At 36.5% G+C, this 20488-nt stretch overlaps 4 protein-coding genes and 1 pseudogene across 4 annotated transcripts; 3 read left to right on the top strand and 2 right to left on the bottom strand.

The window, feature by feature from the left end:
- The first annotated feature begins 316 nt into the window (after nucleotides 1-316).
- Nucleotides 317-3707, top strand: LOC106351685 (annotated as a pseudogene).
- A 1089-nt stretch (nucleotides 3708-4796) lies between these two features.
- On the top strand, nucleotides 4797-10061 carry LOC106350182 (uncharacterized protein At1g24485). Its single transcript, XM_048734776.1, has 6 exons — nucleotides 4797-5089; nucleotides 5738-6257; nucleotides 8117-8649; nucleotides 8783-8830; nucleotides 8990-9148; nucleotides 9227-10061. The coding sequence occupies exons 1-6, from the start codon at nucleotides 5029-5031 to the stop codon at nucleotides 9367-9369; spliced, it is 1464 nt and encodes a 487-aa protein (XP_048590733.1). The 5' UTR covers nucleotides 4797-5028; the 3' UTR covers nucleotides 9370-10061.
- Nucleotides 10062-11516: 1455 nt separating this feature from the next.
- On the bottom strand, nucleotides 11517-11981 carry LOC106350181. Its single transcript, XM_013790102.2, has one exon. It carries the CDS (start codon nucleotides 11979-11981, stop codon nucleotides 11517-11519), a length of 465 nt encoding a protein of 154 aa, XP_013645556.2.
- A 2692-nt stretch (nucleotides 11982-14673) lies between these two features.
- On the top strand, nucleotides 14674-15586 carry LOC106347533 (17.4 kDa class I heat shock protein). The gene has a single exon (XM_013787099.3). The coding sequence runs from the start codon at nucleotides 14945-14947 to the stop codon at nucleotides 15416-15418; it is 474 nt and encodes a 157-aa protein (XP_013642553.1). The 5' UTR covers nucleotides 14674-14944; the 3' UTR covers nucleotides 15419-15586.
- Nucleotides 15561-20405, bottom strand: LOC106347532 (E3 UFM1-protein ligase 1 homolog). Its single transcript, XM_022687454.2, has 20 exons — nucleotides 20148-20405; nucleotides 19754-20065; nucleotides 19399-19665; nucleotides 19212-19259; nucleotides 18958-19023; nucleotides 18747-18850; nucleotides 18544-18637; nucleotides 18414-18470; nucleotides 17919-18306; nucleotides 17678-17832; nucleotides 17520-17585; nucleotides 17368-17436; nucleotides 17198-17290; nucleotides 17039-17104; nucleotides 16583-16629; nucleotides 16428-16491; nucleotides 16257-16334; nucleotides 16126-16188; nucleotides 15923-16015; nucleotides 15561-15836 (listed from the first exon to the last, which is right to left on the bottom strand). Exons 1-20 carry the CDS (start codon nucleotides 20319-20321, stop codon nucleotides 15726-15728), a joined length of 2415 nt encoding a protein of 804 aa, XP_022543175.2. The 5' UTR covers nucleotides 20322-20405; the 3' UTR covers nucleotides 15561-15725.
- Between the last annotated feature and the right edge of the window lie 83 nt (nucleotides 20406-20488).

The raw sequence follows: 20488 nt of genomic DNA on the forward strand, positions 1-20488 counted from the left end.
TTATAAACCGTTTGTCTAGCTTAACATTAATTTCTAAAGTCTATTGTGTGACCTAGCTCTCTGTGGATTCGATCTCTAAATACTACAACTTGACCTTTTGTTTGAGAAAGTACAAATCACTTAGGGTAATTTGAGTGATATCGCAAAACATATTTATTTTAGTGAAAGTTCAAATTTAAAAATCAAATGTGCTCATTTACAGGGCAAAACATATTTTCCCAAATTGCATAACATATTAAATGTGGCGAGTTAGTTGGTTTTGACACCCTATCTTAATCATAATTTTCTAAAACAAAAATCCAGATCAGAACCGCTGTGGAAATATTATATGAGCTGGGTAATCTCAAAAAGTCAAGTCAACTAGATATGAACATACTTCATTTAATTCTATATATTACGTCTCTGTGCATGTATCTAAGTTAATAAGCTACGTTGATGATGGCGGCGCTTCTTCATCTCAGCACTCTCTTTTCACTCTTAGCCACAATCCTTTCAATCGCAGAAAGTACGTACAAACATAAAACTCCCCAACATTGATTATTTACTAGCTTTAACCCACTTCAGTTATTTTTAACTCACTTACATCGTTTTTTGGTTCTGTTCTATCATTAGGTATAAGCATTGACTGTGGATCAACGGGATCCTACGTTGACTCGAACAATGTAACATGGGTCGGAGATAAAGGCTTCGTCACGACCGGCGAGCCCATGAAGATTCCAGACGTCATTACGAAGCCGATCAACACCCTGCGGTACTTTCCAACTGGCCAAACCAACTGCTACACCAACATTCCGGTGACAAAACGCCAGAAAACACTCGTGCGGACAAAGTTTTACTACGAAAACTACGATGGTAACTTTTCCCCGCCATCTTTCGACTTGGTTTATGATGGGAAACACCGTGATTCTGTTGAAATCACTGAGTCTTTACTCAACAACGAGGAGACGTTCTATTACTCGGAGTTGATATTTGCTCCGGCTAATGAGAGTATTAGCGTATGCCTCATCCGTACGTCTCCATCCGACAACCCGTTTATATCGTCCATCGAGGTTTACAGCTTAGACGTCGGAATGTATGCCGATCTTGGTCCCAGTGAAGGTCTGATTACCCGACAAAGAACTGCTTGCGGGGCCAAAGAGAGTATAAGGTAGATATTGCCTTACCTTAACAAAAAAAAAGGTTTGGGGTTTCATATATGCGTATTTAAAACATGGAGCTCTAATTAAAGTAAATAATTGTGTACATATAATAATCGTATTCTTAAAACATATAATTATTTCAGACAGGTAAAATTTTTAGTATCTAATTAAAGTAAATAATTGTTTACATAAATAATCGTATTCTTAAAACATATAATTATTTCAGAGCGGTAAAAAATTTGTGAGGAGATTGAGTCCTTGTAACCAAAGTTGGTCCCAACTTGAAAGAGATAATGGCAAGGGCCAGAAACTTTTTAAAAATACCGATTTAATTATTGTATCTAACTTTCGTGTTTGAACTTATTTTAGCTACCCGTTAGATCCTTACGGTAGGCCATGGTACCCGTTAGGTGCCGATGATACACTGGCCGATCTAACAACCTCAGCCCCGTCGATAGACATCACAGGGGCGTCAAACAAGCCGCCAGAGGTTGTTATGTCGAAGGCATCGTCATCGCTTGGGGAAAGCATAAAACTCTCTAACTTGGCGCTCCCCTTAACCGGTCTACCGGTATACTTGGCTCTTTACTTCTCGGAGCCTCAGACTCTAGGTCGCACCCAAAGACGGTCATTCAACGTTTTCTTGGATGAGACCCAAGTTGGTTCCGGTCCCATCATTCCGGTTTTTGGGAAAGCAACTCAACTTGTTTTGAGAGATGTAGTGGCCACGTCAGGGTCCCAAATAGTATTTCAGTCCACTGGTGACTCGGTTTTGCCACCCATCATTAACGGTGTGGAGCTGTTTTCGATAAGTAACAGCCGGAATGGTGGAGGTGGAGGTGGAGGCCGAAGCCAAAGCAGCGGTGGTAATAATGACTTTGGAGGTTAGTCTTTAATTTTAGTTTTAAGTGAAATAATAGTATAATATTGACCAATCAAACCATAAACCCCCCATCACCTTTTGCTTGAAACATATTAATATATTTTGTTTCATATAATGGTAAGTTTTTTTTTTGGGTGCAAGTATAATGGTAAGTTAGTAACTAATTATGTTCGGGAGGAGTGGCAACATAACTACGAACGTTTTTAATCGTAGAATTCCCCTTATTTATTTAATGTGACACTATTTTCTAATATGAAATGTATGGATTGTCAAAATGAACTATAACTCATGAACTAACTCAATTCAGCTTGATTTTTCATGAGCACAAATTCTATTTTTTAAGTTCATTTAATAAATGAGTTTAATGAACGAGATTAATTAGATCACGAATTATATGAACGGTTTTTATGAACATGAGCCAATTCATGAGCTTAGTCATTTTTATACTTAAAATTATATATATATCTTATGTAAAAAAGATAATTTGTATATTATCATATTTATCTTTTAAAATTAAAATGTAAAACCAAATTTTTTAAAGATATATATTGAAAATTTATAATAAAATTTTATATACTCATCATCTCATATATATCTTTAAATTTAGATGTAAAACAAAATATTCCTAAGAGATAATTTAGAAATTACTCGTAATTATCTTACTTAATATTTTGTTTTCATTTAAATTTTATAAAACATAGATAAGTAATATAGAAATCATACTTTTAATTTTATAAAACTTATTTTAATATTTTAGTTTATGATAATTAATTTTTTATAATAGATCGCAAGCTAGCTCGTTTATCTCATGATCTAAATGATATGAGTTCAAGTTTACATATTGAAGTTCAATTAATAAATGAGCTAAGCTGAGCTACCTTATGATAGATCTGAACTTACTAAGAGTTGAACTGAGTTGAGCGAGTTAGCTCATTTTGACACCCCTAAACGTAATTCATACATGATCCACACTATTGATTAAAAAAAACAATTGCGAGCAGAAATCATCCGTAGTTAAGGATTTTGCCCGATTTCATTCGGCAAATAACTCCTCGTTTTAATAATGGTATAATACATAATTTAATTTTACTATCTTTACACAAAATAACTAACTGGACACCCTTCTATGATGGCTATAGGTGAGGCAAAAAACAATGGAGGAAAGAAGAAGAAAAACAAATTACCACTCATTCTTGGAGTTGCGTTCGCCTCTGCGTTTGTAATTCTCTCATCAACGTTTGGAGCTATTTTCTTGAGAAAGCGTCAAAATACTAAGCCACAGTCCAATACCACACCAACTACGTCCACAGGTATGTATATATATAGTTGATGACTAAGCGTTACGTTGATATTACTGGATTAAAAAAAGTAGCACTGATGACAAGTAATCGTTACTATCTGTATATTTTCAAGAGAATGGGACAGGCACTGGAATGTCACCTCTAGTTGAACAGCAATTTGCTAGTGATGCAGACCACTCTTATGTTGTTCAAGATGATCATCACTGACATTGGTTCCTAGTTGTCAACGAGCTACATCCATGTGTTTTTATTCTACTTTTAAAATTTATGATATTTTTCTTTATAAATAGTATTCTGTTTAATTGTTATCCGACCAACAATTGTTATTAAACTCATGTTTTCATCACATTCTTTTTAAAGATATGGGCATTACCACTGATTTCAGTGATCCAAGATGGTTTTTTTAATATTTTCTATATACACGAATATGGATCATGAGAGTTCCAAACCGGATAGATCATGATATTAAAATTAATTGTAGTACATATGGAAAAGAAGGAAGTAGGTAATGCATGCCGGAGTTGGTCAGACTTTTTTAATTTAAATATATATATATATATATATATAATCTATATATCATTAATTATTATAAGAAAGTTGGCAGTTACATATATCTCGTTAAAACATATAGTCATACACATTGCAAAAAGAAAGAGTTTGAAGCAACAAGTAAATAATTTGAAAACTTATTATAAACCCTGATGTAGTTCAAGCTAGAAAGCTGAACTATAAAGTCATCACAGAAGCTTTAGCCATAGCCCACGTCGACCATGCTTTCCATTTACGTGTCTTCCTCTACCCTTAGCTTGTAGCTGCTATCTCAGTTGCCTTACATGCATATTGCAACAACCCACTTCTGAAGATTTTTAATTTCAAAGAAAATGGATCAAGAGCGATTTTTCTACAAAGGAATTATTTCTCTAAATGTGGAAACACTTGATTTCTTCTATCGAGTTGAAACAAATGTGGTCTAAGCCTCTAAGAAAGTATTCGATTAGAGAGGAAAAAGCAGAACATTGACTTTCTCTGAACGGGTGGTTATTGTCTTGCGTCTTGCGGGCTTGTTGCTCGCATTAGCGTCAAACCAACGAAGATTACAAAGCGGTTAAGTTGTTGTTGTTTATTTCTTTGTGTGTCAAATAAAACCTCAAATTGTGTGCAATAACTGTATCAGTGTCAAAAGGTCAAAACCGTGTTTGCTATATAGTATCGTAACTGGAAATTATTCGATTAATTAATTAAATTTTTTTTGTTTGCTAAGAAAACTAATTAATTTGCAACTTGCTGATAAAATAGACTAACTTGCCGGTCACACTAAGTGATCAGAATTAAATAAATCGACAACCACGAAATGTTTATTTGGTCAGTCAAACAAACATGGTAGAGGGAGCTCATGAGAACCCTAAAATTGATTACTAAAAGAAACAACAACAATGCATATTCCTGACACTGTAGCATGAGTTTGAAAAGGTCAAGATTAAAATGCACATAATGTAGGAATATCCTGTACTTGCCGGTTGTTGATAAAATTATTATTTCTCAGCTGGACAATAAAAATGTCAAAGCTATAAAATGTTTTCGTGTTCGATTCCAACTTGGTTTTAAGATACTAATAGACAGCTAAATTCTGCAGATATATCATATATAAAAAGATGCGTGCACAGATGTTGTATAGAGAGCATTAGTTGAAAAATTAGCTCCCACCATGGCTACTGATTCTCTTTTTCTTCTCTTTTTTCTTTCCATCATAACCCTCTCTCAAGCGAGTAAGTAAACTCTCTACTAACTTGTAATTAAACTCTTCGTTTAAATAGTTTTCAATCTTACATATTGTAAGTTCTTTCTTAGAACCCAACCAAGTTAGTTTAGTACACCAAAAAAGTCTTGGATTTAATCGTTAATCTGAACACCTTGGTCGGGATCAATCGACATGATTAAAGGGTCCTTTTCATGTTTTATTTTCGTCGACTTGTGTTTAGTCTTTTGTATATGATGCGGTTTCCTATAAACGTTTACGAAAGGCTTTTGTTATCATATGGTCACAAAGATCTATATAACGACTTTTTTTCAAAAAAAAAAAAGATCTATATAGCGACCGTGTGAAATTTTCCGAAACCCCATCACACATTAAGCGTGAAACAAATGTCTTAGTCACGTTTTTATAAATGATGATTTTTCAGAAAACTTCTTACTGCAGATTATTTTATGCTAGGTTCTAAATTCACTTTATCTACAACAGAAAAAAAAAATCATCATTTATTCAATTACACAATTTTTTTAGTTACGTTGTTATATCAAATAGCACTTCATTATTTGCCTCAAAGTTGGATACATAATCCATTTTTAGCTATATATGATTCACATCATCATCATCATGACACTATCATGATTCATGCATGCATGATCAATTTCAGGTGTAAACATAGACTGTGGAACGTCATCATCGAGCCTAGACGCCAACAACATAAAATGGGTCGGGGACAAAGACTTCATCACATCCGGAGAATCGGCCACAGTTTCCTCCACAACCGTAGAGAAATCCCTCACCACACTCCGGTACTTCCCAACCGGTGAATCCAACTGCTATAACATTCCGGTAACAAAAGGGGGAAAGGTTCTAGTGCGCACGATGTTTTACTATGGGAACTACGACGGGAAGGCTTCATCCCCAACCTTCAGTGTAGTGTTCGAAGGGAAACACCGAGGCACCGTATCGATATCTTCGGCATTCGAGCCTTACACTTTAGAACTGATATTTTCCCCAGCCAGCGGAGAGACAAGCGTATGTTTTGTGCGCACCTCTTCGTCATCAAACCCGTTTGTATCATCCATTGAAGTTGCTGACTTGGCCGATGGCATGTATGACGAGCTTGGTCCCGGTGAAGGTTTATTTTACCAACAACGAGTTGCGTATGGGACAACAGAAACTATAAGGTAATTAACATTATCCAACTACGTACTTCTATAACTAACATAAATAGTGTTGAGTTTCATGATCAATGAGTAAATTGGCATATATCCTCCAGTAATACCCTTTATTTTTTCTAATTCTTAATGTAGACTTCTGAAAATACCTTTCAATTATATTTTCTTTTAGTTTTGTGTTCATGGTCAAAAATGTTCTATTTATTTACAAAAAAAGTGTTTTATTTCAAATGAAATGATAGTATCTTCCGTTTTAATCCCAAAATGTTTGTAAATTGTAAATGTATATGGAAAAAAGAAACCATTTGAAAAACAAATGATGATAAGAAAACGAAAAAAAATTGAAAAAATAAATTTTAGTGTGAGATTTTTAGAGTCTCTTGTTGTGTGAGTGAAGAACAAACCCTTTAGGGTGAAATGACTTTTGAACTGATGAAGGGAGAATCTGATGAAAAAGAGTGTAAGTGATTTAGAAACAAGAGATTATAGAGATTGAGAGTATAAGAGATTGAGAGATTAATCTTGATTGGTAGAGCATAATGCAGTAGCAGCATGCTATAGAATCAGTATGCTGCAGGAGCTGTACGCTTTTTGCTAAACTGTTTAATAGGATGATTGTTAGAGCTCTGTGAGTATGCTATTTAAAACTATTATAAAAATTAGTATATAATATATAATATATTTATTTTAATGAATATATTCCTATTATATATATATAAATATATAAAATTAAAATATAAATAATTAATTTATTTTATCAATAATTTAAAAATTATGATTATATCGAAAAATTATTTTTAAATATAGATAGTTTAATTATAAAAGATATATTTAAAAAATTCACATTTAAAATAAATAAATTATATAAATTAAATTATATAAATTAAATTATATTTTAAATGTGAAATATTATTTTTTCTAAAAAATATTTTATTGTAAATTAATTTTAGAAATGCAAAAATTTATTTTCTGGTTATATAAATAGTTTTATCATATTATTAAATAAAATAAATAAATTAATTACACATTTTCCTTAATTTTATAAATTATAAATGCAAATACTCTTTTAAAAGCTTCATATGAAAGCATTGGCCATAGAGCATTTGGAGACTATTAGCATTTAGTAAATACTTCTCTAAATGTTTTTCTAACAATTGTTGATTGGATAATGTAGAGCATGATGCTAATGCTTATGCTCTACCAATCAAAGCTAAGTAACCAAGAATAGAGTTTCAAAACCAAGAACACTTTAGATAATGAAGGAGAAGGGAAATTCCCCTTAACTTACTTAAGTTAAATCTGTGTACAATGAGGACTTTTATAGCTAAATACATAAGACAATAAAGATTAAAGAAATATGAAGAGGACAAAGAGATAAGGGTCCAACAGCTCTAAAGAGATAATTAAGGTTCCAACAGTACTATTTTGAATTTTAAACTTTGAACTTTTGGACTGTAGTGAACAGTGCTCGCGAATCCTTACAACACCAAAATGTTCAATGAAGGTTTTTCAAAATCGCCCACTTTGATGCCGTAGGGGATATGTCTTTTTTCTCAAACACTGTTCTTTTCCCTTCAACATCAAAGTGCTCAATATAGCTTTTTTGAAGTGCTCACTTCGATGTTGTAGGTAAATCTGTTTTCCACTTCTCTTTTGCTCTCTTTGTCTTTGATTCTTCCTTCTTCATTTTCTTCAAGTTAACATTTAGTAACTAAACAAAACACATATACGCCAAATTTAAACAACAATCAAGACCATAATCTCATTAACCATAAAATATGTAAAATGGCTAGGATTAAACCTATACTTACAAGTTAATAGCTTCTTGGGTTTGGCTATATAAGAATAACTTTTTCATTTTCTTTTAGATCGGATCTTTACGGTAGGTTCTGGCTGCCTTCCGAGATAAACATATTGTTGACAGGAGTACCGTCAGCAGCTGCATCTATCGATACCTCTGATGCATCAAACAAGCCGCCTGAGTCCATTCTTCGTAACTCTTGGAATGGGGAAAGCTTAACACTATTCGACGCCACTCTTCCTACGGGAGGAGTTCCTGTTTACTTGGCTATGTATTTCTCGGAGCCACTCGAAATGAGTGTACGATCGTTCAACATTTTGTTTGGCAGTAAGAAAGTTGGTACGGGTCCAATTGTGCCAGTGTATGGAAAAGCTACCCAAGTGGTAGTGAGAGACGTCGTGGCCAGCTCAAGCTCCCAGCTAGTGTTCCAGTCCACAGCTAGTGCACTTTTACCCCCCATGATAAATGCGTTGGAGCTCTACGTGATAAGTTCTGGTACAAGTGGAGATGGAAGCGGTAATGGAAGTGGAAGCGGATCAGGAACAGGTGGAGGTGGTGGGGAAGGTGGAGGAGGCGGATCTGGGAGTGGCGGACCTGCAGGTTTTTTTGAATGAATTTTTCAGTGATTAGTCTTGGTTACGGAGTAAAATCCCAAATTATCAAAAATGCCTTATATATATAGTTACCTACGTAATTTAATATATAACTTTTTTTTGTTTAACTTTTTCCTAAGGCTCTGGTGGGACTGGAAAAGGGGGAGGAAGCAATGAAGGGAGCTCAGGTTGGTAATTCGAGTTTTCTTTCCGTTCTAGCTTGCGATCTTGATGGGTTTATTAGTTTGATGAAAGTAACCCATATATACAGGAGATATCTTTATGCATTTATAGATCATAAATGAAGAAATGCAAGTAAAAATCAGTACATTCTGATATCAATGTAGGTGGGTCAAACAATGAAGAAAAGAAAAGTAAACTGCCAATTATAGTCGGTGCGGTATCTGCGGTAGTGTTTGTTATTATTGTATACGTTATCGTTGCTATTTTCTTGGCGAAACGTCGCAAAGGAAGGCTGCAAGGACTAACATTGCCAACGTCTACAGGTAGACATTGGTCTCTTGATATGTTTAGTATAATTTGTACTGTATACAAAGAGTTTGATCTCTTTGTTTTGATGATAGTTTCTCAAACGGGTACTGGACCATCCCCTCTATTTGGACAACAGACGGGGAACGACGCGAACCAGTCAACAAATGAGGCAGACATGGGAGATATCGACGACCTGATTGGAGTGAACCAATCGTATGTAACACAACAACATTGAACTTCTGTTTGATATAAATATTTTTAACCTTCAATAGTTCAATTGTATGGCTTTCCAATGACTTTTCTTTTTCCTTCTAAATTGCGAGATGTTTTTTGTTCTTTATGGTTTTTTTTTTAAATAAAGTTGTTCTTTATTGTTAATCACATTCAATTATTTATGGGAAATTACTTGATGTATGCAAAAAACACATTATAGTTCACTAACTAACCGAACAAAAATTATCCCCTATCATTTCTACAATATATACCATATTGACCTTTATATTTATTTCTTTATTTTTTTTAGTTTTTGCTCATTTTTATCCCCTTCAATCTTATTTCCTAAATAGTCTTTAAAGTATATAAATTCATATATTTTAAAATTCAACTGCAAAACATAATCTTCTAATACATATAACATGATTTGAATTTTTTAAATCATATACTTTTTCAAAAAATTAAACACCCACCATTGACGAAACTGGACTGAGATGCGGCGCCACAATAGATAGAAAGAACATGAAAACAAAAAACTAAAGAGAACGTTTTCTATGATTCGACTTCCGTTGCAGAAGAAAACCCTCTTTAATAGAAGTCAAATAATATGAGCATTTTGATAGAAACTGAATCGATTCATCAAGCTGAGGAAGATAATTGGTTTTGGTACCAAAACGTTTTTCGCAAAAAGAGAGATTAAAATAAAAGAAGTAATTGCATATATTTTAATGACATGATCTAAATATTTTCTTCAAATGAATGACATGTCATTAAATTTGTATTTGATTGGTTGATTAAACATGTTGATGTGGACACTCTAGATGTTGATTATATTATCTTTTTAGTATTGTAAGATTTGTGAGGTTGTGAATGTTGGACCTGTTGACAATCTTATGGAAAAAAGGAAAATCTTTAACTAAGTAGAATTAACTATTTGCGAGATAATGTAGATGAGCATTTAATTTTATATTGTTTTATTTTTATGACATGATATTAATTTAATTATTAACATTTAGTGATATGTGTTTAAGATGTCCAATGTGGTTCAAGTATGCAAAATAAGTATCAAATTTCTTTAAATCTAATGAGGCATCATGGTTTGTATGTATTGCTCGGGTTTTTTGGTGTACGAGAATACAAAAAAGGTCTTATTTTTTTTGTTTTGTTTCTAAGATTTAAACTGTTGATAATATATGATTTTAATTGAATATTTTTATTTTGTTGATGTTTCAAGAGCTGTGATTGTCTCTAATAACTTCAGTGCCACTGCTATTCTTTTTGATCCAAAACTACAAGAAGTGTTTAATCTCAATTCAAAGTAACCTAGCGATGATTTTGTTATTTCTAAAGAAGACTTTGATCCAAAATCTATATATTTTAAAATAGATTTATATGATGAGTTTTTTCCGTTAAGAATCCACTAAAATTTATAAGTAGAATGAATGTATTGAATGAGGCGTGTTATGCTTATTAAATATTTTGGTTATAGCAATATAATGTAGGTTGAACCTATAAACCTTGAATTTTTTTTTTGAAAATGTAGCATCTACTCTTATTCAAAACATTATATAAAAATATCTCTAAAACTACCGAGCTTGAGCCACGAATAAAAAATTAGAAAAATACCACCACTCTTCGATATTGAAAAGAATTTTGTTAGTCATAATTAATCAAGCAAATAATCCAAATTTTAAATAAAATAATTGTGTTTAGACCCACAAGCCATTATAATTTGATTAAAATCGAATAAAACACACAAATAAATTTAATATGTATATCTAATTAAATAAATTAGTCTGAATACAAAACCTAATTCTATCACTTTTTATTGAGAATATATATTAATCTGCATCTCACGCACAAGGTGCGGATCCACACCTAGTTGAGTTTTCCATTTTTTGAGGAGAGATCATTTAAGGATGGATTAGCTGAAAGGATGATCTTAGACAAGAAAAAAATCACGGAATATCTGTGTGCGTCACCAAAAGCGTAATTTTGTTTTTGTCAATTGAGTTCATTCAAGGATAACTGAGTAAACCAACGTACGAACAAGCCATAAACCGGCCAGTAAGAAGAATAAAGAGGAAAAAAACAAACAAAGGTGCTGTTCCAGAGGGGCCAGAAGTCGCAAGCTTGATCGATGGAGTCTGCCTGCACTCTCTGCTTCATTCAAACAACTGACGAGGGCTTCAGCACACAAGATAAATAGGAATGGAGATAAGGGATTACCTTGTCTGATACCCCTCTCTGGCTTAATAAGCCATGTTCATTCCCATTCATGAGGACAGAGAAAGAGACCGAGCTAACACAAGCCATAATCCATTTGATCCATCCATGCGCAAAGCCCGTTTTTTCCATCAGAATCTTCAAGAAGTTCCACTGAACTCTATCATTGGCTTTTGACATGTATGTCTTTATTGCCATGAAGCCATCAGACACTCTAGCATTAACCTTGAGGCCATGGACCATTTCATGAGCTATGAGTATATTATCTGAGATGAGTCTGCTTGAGACAAAGGCTCCTTGAGTCTCTGAAATAATACCATGAAGAATATGCTTCAAGCGGTTGCAAAAAATCTTGGATACAATCTTGTACTGAACCGAGAAGAGCCTAATAGGCCGCATGTCTGACATCTTGGACGGGTTTGGAATTTTAGGGATAAGACTCAGCTGAGTGTGATTCCATCCATCCGGAATGTCGTAGCAAAGAAGGATAAGATTTATGAAGTCAAGGAAGGCCCAACGATGTGCCAAAAGCGCTGGTAAAAGACTCCTGTGAGGCCACCTTCTCTCGGGGCGCTACTCCCTTTAACACTAAATACTGCCCTCTTAATCTCATCTTCTGAAATATGAGCCATCAGATGCTCATTCATAGTCTGCATCACACGTTCTTGGAACCCAGCAAACAGAGATTCAATTTCAAATGGGTTAGAGCTCATGAAAAGATCTCTGAAGTATTTGACTGATATCTCTCCTTTTGCTCCTTCAGAGAAATGTTCTTGTCCAAGTTCATCGAGAAGCATGAGGATTCTGTTTTCGTGCCTCTTTCCTTTGACACAGTTATGAAAAAACTTGGTGTTCCTATCCCCAGATTTTAACCATTCTTCTATGCATTTCTGTCTCTAGTAGATCTCCTCTTCCTTATAAGCAGCCGCAAGCTCTTGTTTTAGTTTCCCCATATACGAGAAACATGGTGATCTCTTTGCTATTTCTCGCTCAAGAGCAGATTTGAGTCGAGTTATCGTGTTCCTGGAGTTCAAATCTGCATGTTTCTTCCACCTCAGAATCCCTCTACGACAGCGGTTGATCCTCTCCTTTGTGTTGTTTTGAAGCTCCTCTCGAGATCCCCAGCATTCTTTGATAACATCCTCTAAGCCCGCTTTCGTTAACATTCTTTTATCAAAGAAAATTCTTCCTCTACCAGATCGGCTCTTTCTAATGCAAAACAGATCCTTATCGGTCTGTGGTCGGGCGTCCACATCTCAAGGTATTCCATACTAGCTCTAGGAAAGAGGGTAAACCATTCATTGTTGCCAAAGCTCCTATCCAGTTGGCATTTGACCCACACATTATCCATTTTCCCTCCCCAAGAGAGCATATTGCCTGTAAATCGGACTTCTTTCAGTTTACAATTCTCCGCCATGTTCCTAAAATCCCAAAAGGACGATTCAGGACGCACAACTCCACCTTCCTTCTCTTCATTGGACATAAGTTCATTAAAATCACCCACCAACAGTCAAGCCTCATCTCGTGCTAAGCCAATATCTGTCAAATGCTCCCACACCTCCTGTCTTTTACTCTTAACAGGATCATCATACAGACAGGTCAAAAAGAATGAGATTGACCCCAGTGTAACTTTAGTATCAATAATCCTCTTGTCACTACTCAGAATCTCTACTTTGTAGCTCTCCTTCCACATGAAGGCCAATCCTCCACTAAGGCCTAATGGTTCCATAGTAATCATTTTTCCGTAACCCAAACTCTCTTGCAACTCAAACATATAGCCGTTCCTTTTTTTTGTCTCCATCAAAAAAAGAAAATCAGGAAAGAACCTTCGATGCAAGCCCCGAAGGTGTTGAACTGTCTCGTTGCTTCCTGCTCTTTGACAGTTCAAACTCATATAACTCATTGGGGAGGCAGCGGCTTCAATACGGAAGCCACCGTAGGATCTGGGGTTTTTGTATTTTTGTTGTCTGATGGAAACAGAGGCAGAGTAGGCTTTCGTTTCATAGCCATCTGAGAAGGAGATGTAGATGAGATACCAGCTTCCTCTGATGCTATAGTAGGTGCCTCGACGTTAGATTCCTTTTCCACGAATGAGGCCTCATCTGCGTCTTTCCCTGGCTCTGGTTCCCGGAGACTCGCCCCTCAGAAGAAGGGCCAATACGAAAACCCGTGGAAATTAGATTAGGGGCAGAGTAAGTAGAGTGTGATGAGAAGGATGATACATCATCAGTCTCATTATTGCTACTTATCCTGAGGAGCTTGTAAGGACCCTTGTCTTCCTAGCGAAATGTTTTGCGCGCAACATCAGGTTCCTGGTAATTAAAGACATGACCTTTACCCTTATCTATATTGCTTGTAAGCCTTGTGAGACGAACATAAGACTCAGCTTTATTGTTCTCAATGCCTTGCCTCACTCGCTGAACAATAAAGCTGAGTCTTATGTTCGGAGACGTAAGCAATATTGATAAAGCTTTGTTGAGAGAATCCACCATTCTTGTTAGGAGATTGCAGTCGGAGAGAATAGAGCACTGGCGGAGAGGAAGATTTTCAGGAAGCAAGTCTAGCACAATTGATGTGAAACATCCATTAATTACGTTAAATTCGACCACATTTTTTTGTGAAATTATCACAAAGGGAAAAACGTGATTGAGTCAAGTGAGGAGAAAGGGAAAGAATGGAGGAATATAGAAAGTCTAGAAAAAAGACTAGATTTAGTGCTCAAGATTTGGAAATAAAATTAATTGTCCAAAAAAGAAAGACCGAAGCCACATGCCGGTGAATAATGTCCACTCAATAAATCGAGAGAAGAGATTTATTAGAAAGTAAAAAAGATATCGCCGGAAATCGTCTTTTCCAGAGAGCGTAAGAATGAATGGGGAGGAAATTATTATCAATGAGGGGAATAGATGCGTTTACAATATGTGATACTTTTGAAGCGTAATTTTTCTAGAACACTAATTTTAGTTTTTGTTCGAAAAACTCGGTTATACCAATTGGATAATACAGTCTACAGTCTTAAGGCCCTATAATGGGGCCCATGAGGAGAGGTTTAGAGCTTAAAACGGCATGGTGTCGACTAGTCCAAAAATGAAATTGCAGGCAGTGCACTGAAACTTCTTGAACTCGCATGAGAAATCAGATAACGACGCTGAAAACCGACAGTGATAAAGAAAAGAAGAATCGTGATTTTTAAAGAAACCTGCAGAACGTTCTGTCTCTCTTATCTCTTAGCTCTCTCTCTCTCCCCCCCTATATATACGCAAAGGCACGCAGGCTTCAGAACCATCAAAGTAACAAAAGAGAAGCAAAGCAAAATTGTAGAAGAGAACAAACTTGTGAAAGAGCATCTTAGTTTTCTGGGCAGTAAAACGATGTCTCTAATCCCAAGCTTTTTCGGTGGCCGAAGAACAAACGTGTTCGACCCATTCTCGCTAGACCTGTATGACCCGTTCGAAGGATTCTTAACGCCTTCAGGGATGACAAACGCAACCTCCAAGGACGTGGCAGCGTTCACAAACGCGAAAGTGGACTGGAGGGAGACACCAGAGGCGCACGTGTTCAAGGCGGACTTGCCGGGGCTGAAGAAGGAAGAAGTGAAGGTGGAGGTTGAAGATGGCAACATACTTCAGATAAGTGGAGAGAGAAGCAGCGAGAATGAAGAGAAGAGTGACAAGTGGCACCGTGTGGAGAGGTCAAGTGGGAAGTTCATGAGGAGGTTTAAGTTGCCGGAGAACGCGAAGGTAGATGAAGTGAAAGCTTGTATGGAGAACGGTGTGTTGTCGGTCACGGTGCCTAAGATGCCTGAGAGGAAGCCTGAGGTCAAGTCTATTGACATCTCCGGCTAAATAAGATGGAAAATCAGAGATAAAACAAGATAAATAAGTATGATGATGTGAAATAATGGGTGTGGATGTGTGTTATTTTCTTGCTTTTTTCCTGTTCTTCTCTTTCCTTATAATATGGATCTGGATGTATAATATCTGTAAATCTTAATAAAAAAGTGTCTTGAAATATAAAATCTCCCAACCGGTAACAACGAAAATCATCTAACACAGGTCATAACTGGATTAAACAAGACTTGTACTGTCTACGTTTTGGTATAGTATATCAGCAGAACATATGAGGAGCCTGTGAGATCTAACTTCGTTGAGACTAAGATTGTTGTGGTTGTGAGTCTCCCAGGACAAGGGATCTAAGGACAGGCATTTGACTCTCGAGGAGCTCCCTTTTGCTGAGGATTCTGTCTGCTGAGCAATCATGTTCCTGTACATGTGAAGGGAACAGCTTTAAGAGATCATTCACTTGAATGAATATATGTATATGTTGTCCACAAGGAGAAAGATGTAAACCTCTCCGGTTGAAGCCGACATCAGAGCAAGAAGCGTTACAGTTGCTTTTTGGTAATCGGTCAAAGTTTTGTACGCAGATTCATCAAGTTTATCCTACAAGGTTGATATAGACGTAAGGTCAGCGTATTGTAACTGCTTGCACTCAAACTAGATGTTCCCGGGAGAGTGGAGTTATATTAGATTGTCAACTCATGAATGTCTACCTTCAAGTGTGAAATAGCTGCAGCAATAGCTCTACCTGGGGCTTGTAAAGCTTTATTGTGCGCCTGTAAAACAAATTTCCAACCATTGAATTCTAAGTAGAGAAGTTACAAAAAACATGGATTTATTATACCTTAATATAGAGGAGAGAGACAACTTTGGCGAGAAGTGCAACAGGGTCTGATTCGGTAGAAACTTGAGATATCAAATCCTGAAAGTACAAAAAACATGGCCAAGAGAAGAAAACAAGTGACTAGATCATATTAATATGTAGACTGAAACAACGATAGGGTGTCGTACACACCTTGCGATATGCATGTAGGAGAGTTCTTTCCAGTTTCTTGTCAAGCTTTTTCAAGGCCAATCCACTGCACAAATGAAGTTAACATTCAATCGAAGTCCAATGGAATCTAAACGGATTTGCATCAGAGATATCTTGATAAACAAGATTCAATATACCTTTCCTCTGCCAGGTCTCTGAAGGTGGTCATGAATGCGTCTACACGCTGAGACAAAGAATCCAAAATCAATGGAGCTTAGTTTGTATTCACGAGGAAAATCAAAGCGAAACCAAAGGTGCGAAAATAATGCCTTAAACAGAGTGACTATATATATATATTTTTTTTTTGGGTCAAAAAGCAGAGTGACTATATATGTAAAGGAAAACAGCTGAAATAGAAATTTATAGAACTAGTCGAGCCTAAATAATAGAATTAAAGATTCCATATGAACTAGTAGCTATATTTTCACATCCATATCCTTTGTCTCACTTACTGACTCCCATCAGAATTCCAACAGAATAACTCTGTATCAAGTTTGTCAACCACAGGACAGGAGTAGAGAAAAAGAGAACAGTCTACTACTTTTTAAAATAAAGGGCAGTTATTTTCGCAATTGCATTATAAAAGATCTAACCTTCCCTTCCAAGGCCTCAACTAATGCAAGGGCCTTTCTCGAGAGTGAACCGTTGAGATTTTTAGCCTGTCACAAAGGAAAAGAATCAGCTAGCATTACTTTAGAATATAAAGTGCAAAAACAAAGTATTAAGATAAATTATTGATCAAGTGCACATACAAGGGCCATTCTTTCAGAAGACTCCAGCAAAACTGAATCTTGAGCTTTGGAATCTCCAACCTCAATACCATTCTTCAAGTTGTTGAGGATGTCCTGTTTTGATAATCACATCTTAACTAGCTAAATCTTTAAGAAAATGGCCTAGGAAGCTCACTTTATTTTTGACTTACCAAGTCATGAAGTAGTGTATCAGCAATTGTAGCTGCTGTTGTTCTCAGCAGATGCCTATGTAAAACAGCCTAGGACCAGAAGAAAAGAAATTGATACATTATATTCTTTAGTTAGCAAGTGCGGCCTTTCAAAATGGACAGAAAGTACTTACTGAAGTCGATTGGTCATCTTCAAATAGCTCTAGCGCTTTTTCGTACAGCTGCATATTTAGAAACGACTGCCAAAAGGAAAGCCATTAAAGCGAGTAACACAGGATATACATTGATTGTCCAAAAATATAAAACTATAGTTGAAGCACTTGGGTCCAACCTCATCAAGCTTTTTCTGAAGATCATCCTTCAAGCGTTTCATTCTATCTGCATTTTCTGTGAAGATTTTCTTTCTTCTCTCCTTTAATGAGTTAATGAGCATCGGTCTCATAAGGTCAGCTAGATGCTTGAGAATTGAATCTGGGTTCTCCATACCTGCAGTACACAACATAGCTACTGTCACACGGACAATAGGTACGTAATTTTGTATGAATGCAAAAGAATGACTTTCTCAGATGTACCTTCATCTTCAAACTCAGGCACAGAGTCGACGATCTTTTTCATCACCCATCCGTCCGGGGGGATAAAGTTATTACCTTCTTGCGCCTTAACGGACTCTTTCTTGCCTCCTGCTTTCGCATCCAACTTCTGTGACGAGGATGAATCCCTGCCTTTCTTCTGGTTTCTCTTAGATTTAGGACGGGCTTCTTCTTCATCATCTGGAACAGTTTCTACGGTTGCTGTCTTCATGCTGGCAGACTTGCCTCTCTTCTTCTTTGATCCTTTATCTGTATTAGCAGGTATGCTTTCTTGCGACTCTGAAGATTTGCTTGGATGATCTATCAGACTAGCAGTAGAAGCTTGGATGCTAAAAGCTTCTGCATCTTTCTCAATTTGATCATATATGCCCTGAATATTAAATTAGTAGGTCAAGCTAAGTCGTAGTTCAGATAGAGAAAGCCAATTGGAAAACACAAAGGAAACTACTAAAAATACCCTTCATTTCATATGATTACCTTTATGAACCCACTGCTTATGACATAGGATTCAGCCAGGATAAGTGCTTTCTCAGCCTGAATAGAAAATAAATCAGCAATCAATCGCAAAAGAGCACTGACTAGTTATCAAATTTGACCAAAATACCACCTTGAGAGCTGATTGGACGGAGGGACAAAGAAGCAGAATCTTGTTTGCATCCTGTGATGTGAATGACGCAGGCAATACAGAGAGGGAATCGATCCTGAATCGAGTAACAAGGTTTCAGTAACAACGTGTAGAGACAGTATAACACATAAAAGCACACAAACACCGTAGACAGAGGGGAAAAAAGTACGGGCAATAAGCCTCACCAGCTGTTTTGTTCAATAGCATCCTCGGTTGTAGAATCCAGCATCTCAATCATCGAAGAATGAATAAATACTGCAGATAAAGGTTTCCCATCTGGATATCTAGACTAAACATGTCACACAACAAAAAACATAATGAGATGAAAATTAAAGAGGCAACATGATACTCCCAAACTAGAGAAAAATTTATGTTAAACTAACATGATCGTTATACCTGTAAGAACTGCACGGCTTGAGAAATCCCAAGCTTCTGCATGGTCTCATAGGGAATATAAGAATTCTGCAGGAAAACGGAAGAAAATAAACCACCAAACCGTTGCTTCACTTTTCTACAAGGAATAATAATTAACAGAACATGCTAAAAGTGCAGTCTGGTGAAGTTCAAGTTTAAACCTTTTCTCAACCCAATTACTTAATAAACGGATTCATACATGAGGCCATTTCAGAGAGAGCGACAAAAAAAAAAACCTGTGAGAAGAAAGAGTCTACGCATTCCTTTTGAGCAACAGCAAAAACCTGTCCCAAAAATTAAACTGCAAAGTTAATAATCTAATGAATGAACAAGAAGAGTCCTCTCATGACATCATGAAGACTGTCGCAATTAGTAATACATAAGATGCCAGAGACCAAGAAAGATTAGAACTTTAGGACATACAGAAGGAGTCCAATGGGTGCCAGCACGTAGTGATCCAAGCATCTCCTCTTCCTTCAACAGACGGTTAAATATAGACTGGAAAAACGCATTCTCAACAGCGACTCCACTAGATCCATTCATTTGTTGCACCAACTGTTGTAACGGCGCCCACAAAGCAGACAAATTGGAAGGAACAAAGATACCCCTGGAAGCACCTCGAACCATAGCGGTAACACGTGCTACATAAGCAGGCGTATATAACTGTCCACCTTCTAGCCTTGCTTTCACCTAAAACGGATTGGAAAAATGTAAAAAAAAAAACTTTCATTCACAAAAACACAATGTGGAAGAGAGAGAGGAAAAGATTTGGCATTACCAAAGTTCCAAGGCGAGGCTCTAAAACGGATTGCACCAACTCAGAGCCAACCTGTAACTGACCAGCAAGTTCAGCCACAGAGATTTGGCTGCATTCTTGGAGCCTCTCGTTGATCTCTTCTGCGATTGAGTCCCAATAGGTTTGTGATATGATCTCTCCCTGGACAAGCATTAGCCCTGGATCACTCAAGACCACATCCTGTGCTTGCTTCTCCACATGATACAAATCAACCCCGATCGTATCCGCCAGATCGATAACCGAGACACGGCCCAGTTTACTGATCTCGGTGGCGATTTCATTCTTCAATTGCTCCTGCATAGAACGTGCTCGATCAAGATCAAGCAGTTTGTCAACTTCATCATGCAACAAGCAAAGGAGATCAATAAAAGAGTACCTGAGTGATGTATTCTTTTCCGGTGACAGTGTGGAGGAGATCGAAGTCGATGACGCGAAGCTCCTGAAGCTTCTGAACCAATTCGACGACGTTTCGATCGGATAATCTGACGCTTGACTTCACCTGCTGAGCGAACTCGAACTGTCTCTGCAATTCCAACAACTCTTCATCCATCTTCCTCCTCCTCAGATCAAAATTAAGGAGAAATCGTAGGGCTTTTCCGTCAGACGGGAAAAAATTGATTCTGTTCACAAACAAACACCGGATCAAGTATTTATTATGGTTACTGATTAAACCGGTGTTGTTAATAACCGGACCGGTCGGTTAACGGTACACGTTGT

The sequence above is a fragment of the Brassica napus genome, chromosome A6 (assembly GCF_020379485.1).
Source record: "Brassica napus cultivar Da-Ae chromosome A6, Da-Ae, whole genome shotgun sequence".
NCBI classification, from domain to species: domain Eukaryota; kingdom Viridiplantae; phylum Streptophyta; class Magnoliopsida; order Brassicales; family Brassicaceae; genus Brassica; species Brassica napus.

Bases quoted from the DNA above. Each gene is read 5' to 3' on its own strand.
- LOC106350182 (XM_048734776.1), top strand. From the start codon at position 5,029: ATGGCTACTGATTCTCTTTTTCTTCTCTTTTTTCTTTCCATCATAACC. The intron at 8,831-8,989 runs GTTGGTAATTCG...ATATCAATGTAG, and splicing joins AAGCAATGAAGGGAGCTCAG to GTGGGTCAAACAATGAAGAA. The intron at 9,149-9,226 runs GTAGACATTGGT...TTTTGATGATAG, and splicing joins AACATTGCCAACGTCTACAG to TTTCTCAAACGGGTACTGGA.
- LOC106350181 (XM_013790102.2), bottom strand. From the start codon at position 11,981: ATGTCAGACATGCGGCCTATTAGGCTCTTCTCGGTTCAGTACAAGATT.
- LOC106347533 (XM_013787099.3), top strand. From the start codon at position 14,945: ATGTCTCTAATCCCAAGCTTTTTCGGTGGCCGAAGAACAAACGTGTTC.
- LOC106347532 (XM_022687454.2), bottom strand. From the start codon at position 20,321: ATGGATGAAGAGTTGTTGGAATTGCAGAGACAGTTCGAGTTCGCTCAG. The intron at 19,666-19,753 runs GTAATGCCAAAT...AATCCGTTTTAG, and splicing joins AGCCTCGCCTTGGAACTTTG to GTGAAAGCAAGGCTAGAAGG. The intron at 15,837-15,922 runs GTTTACATCTTT...TCACATGTACAG, and splicing joins TGTCGGCTTCAACCGGAGAG to GAACATGATTGCTCAGCAGA.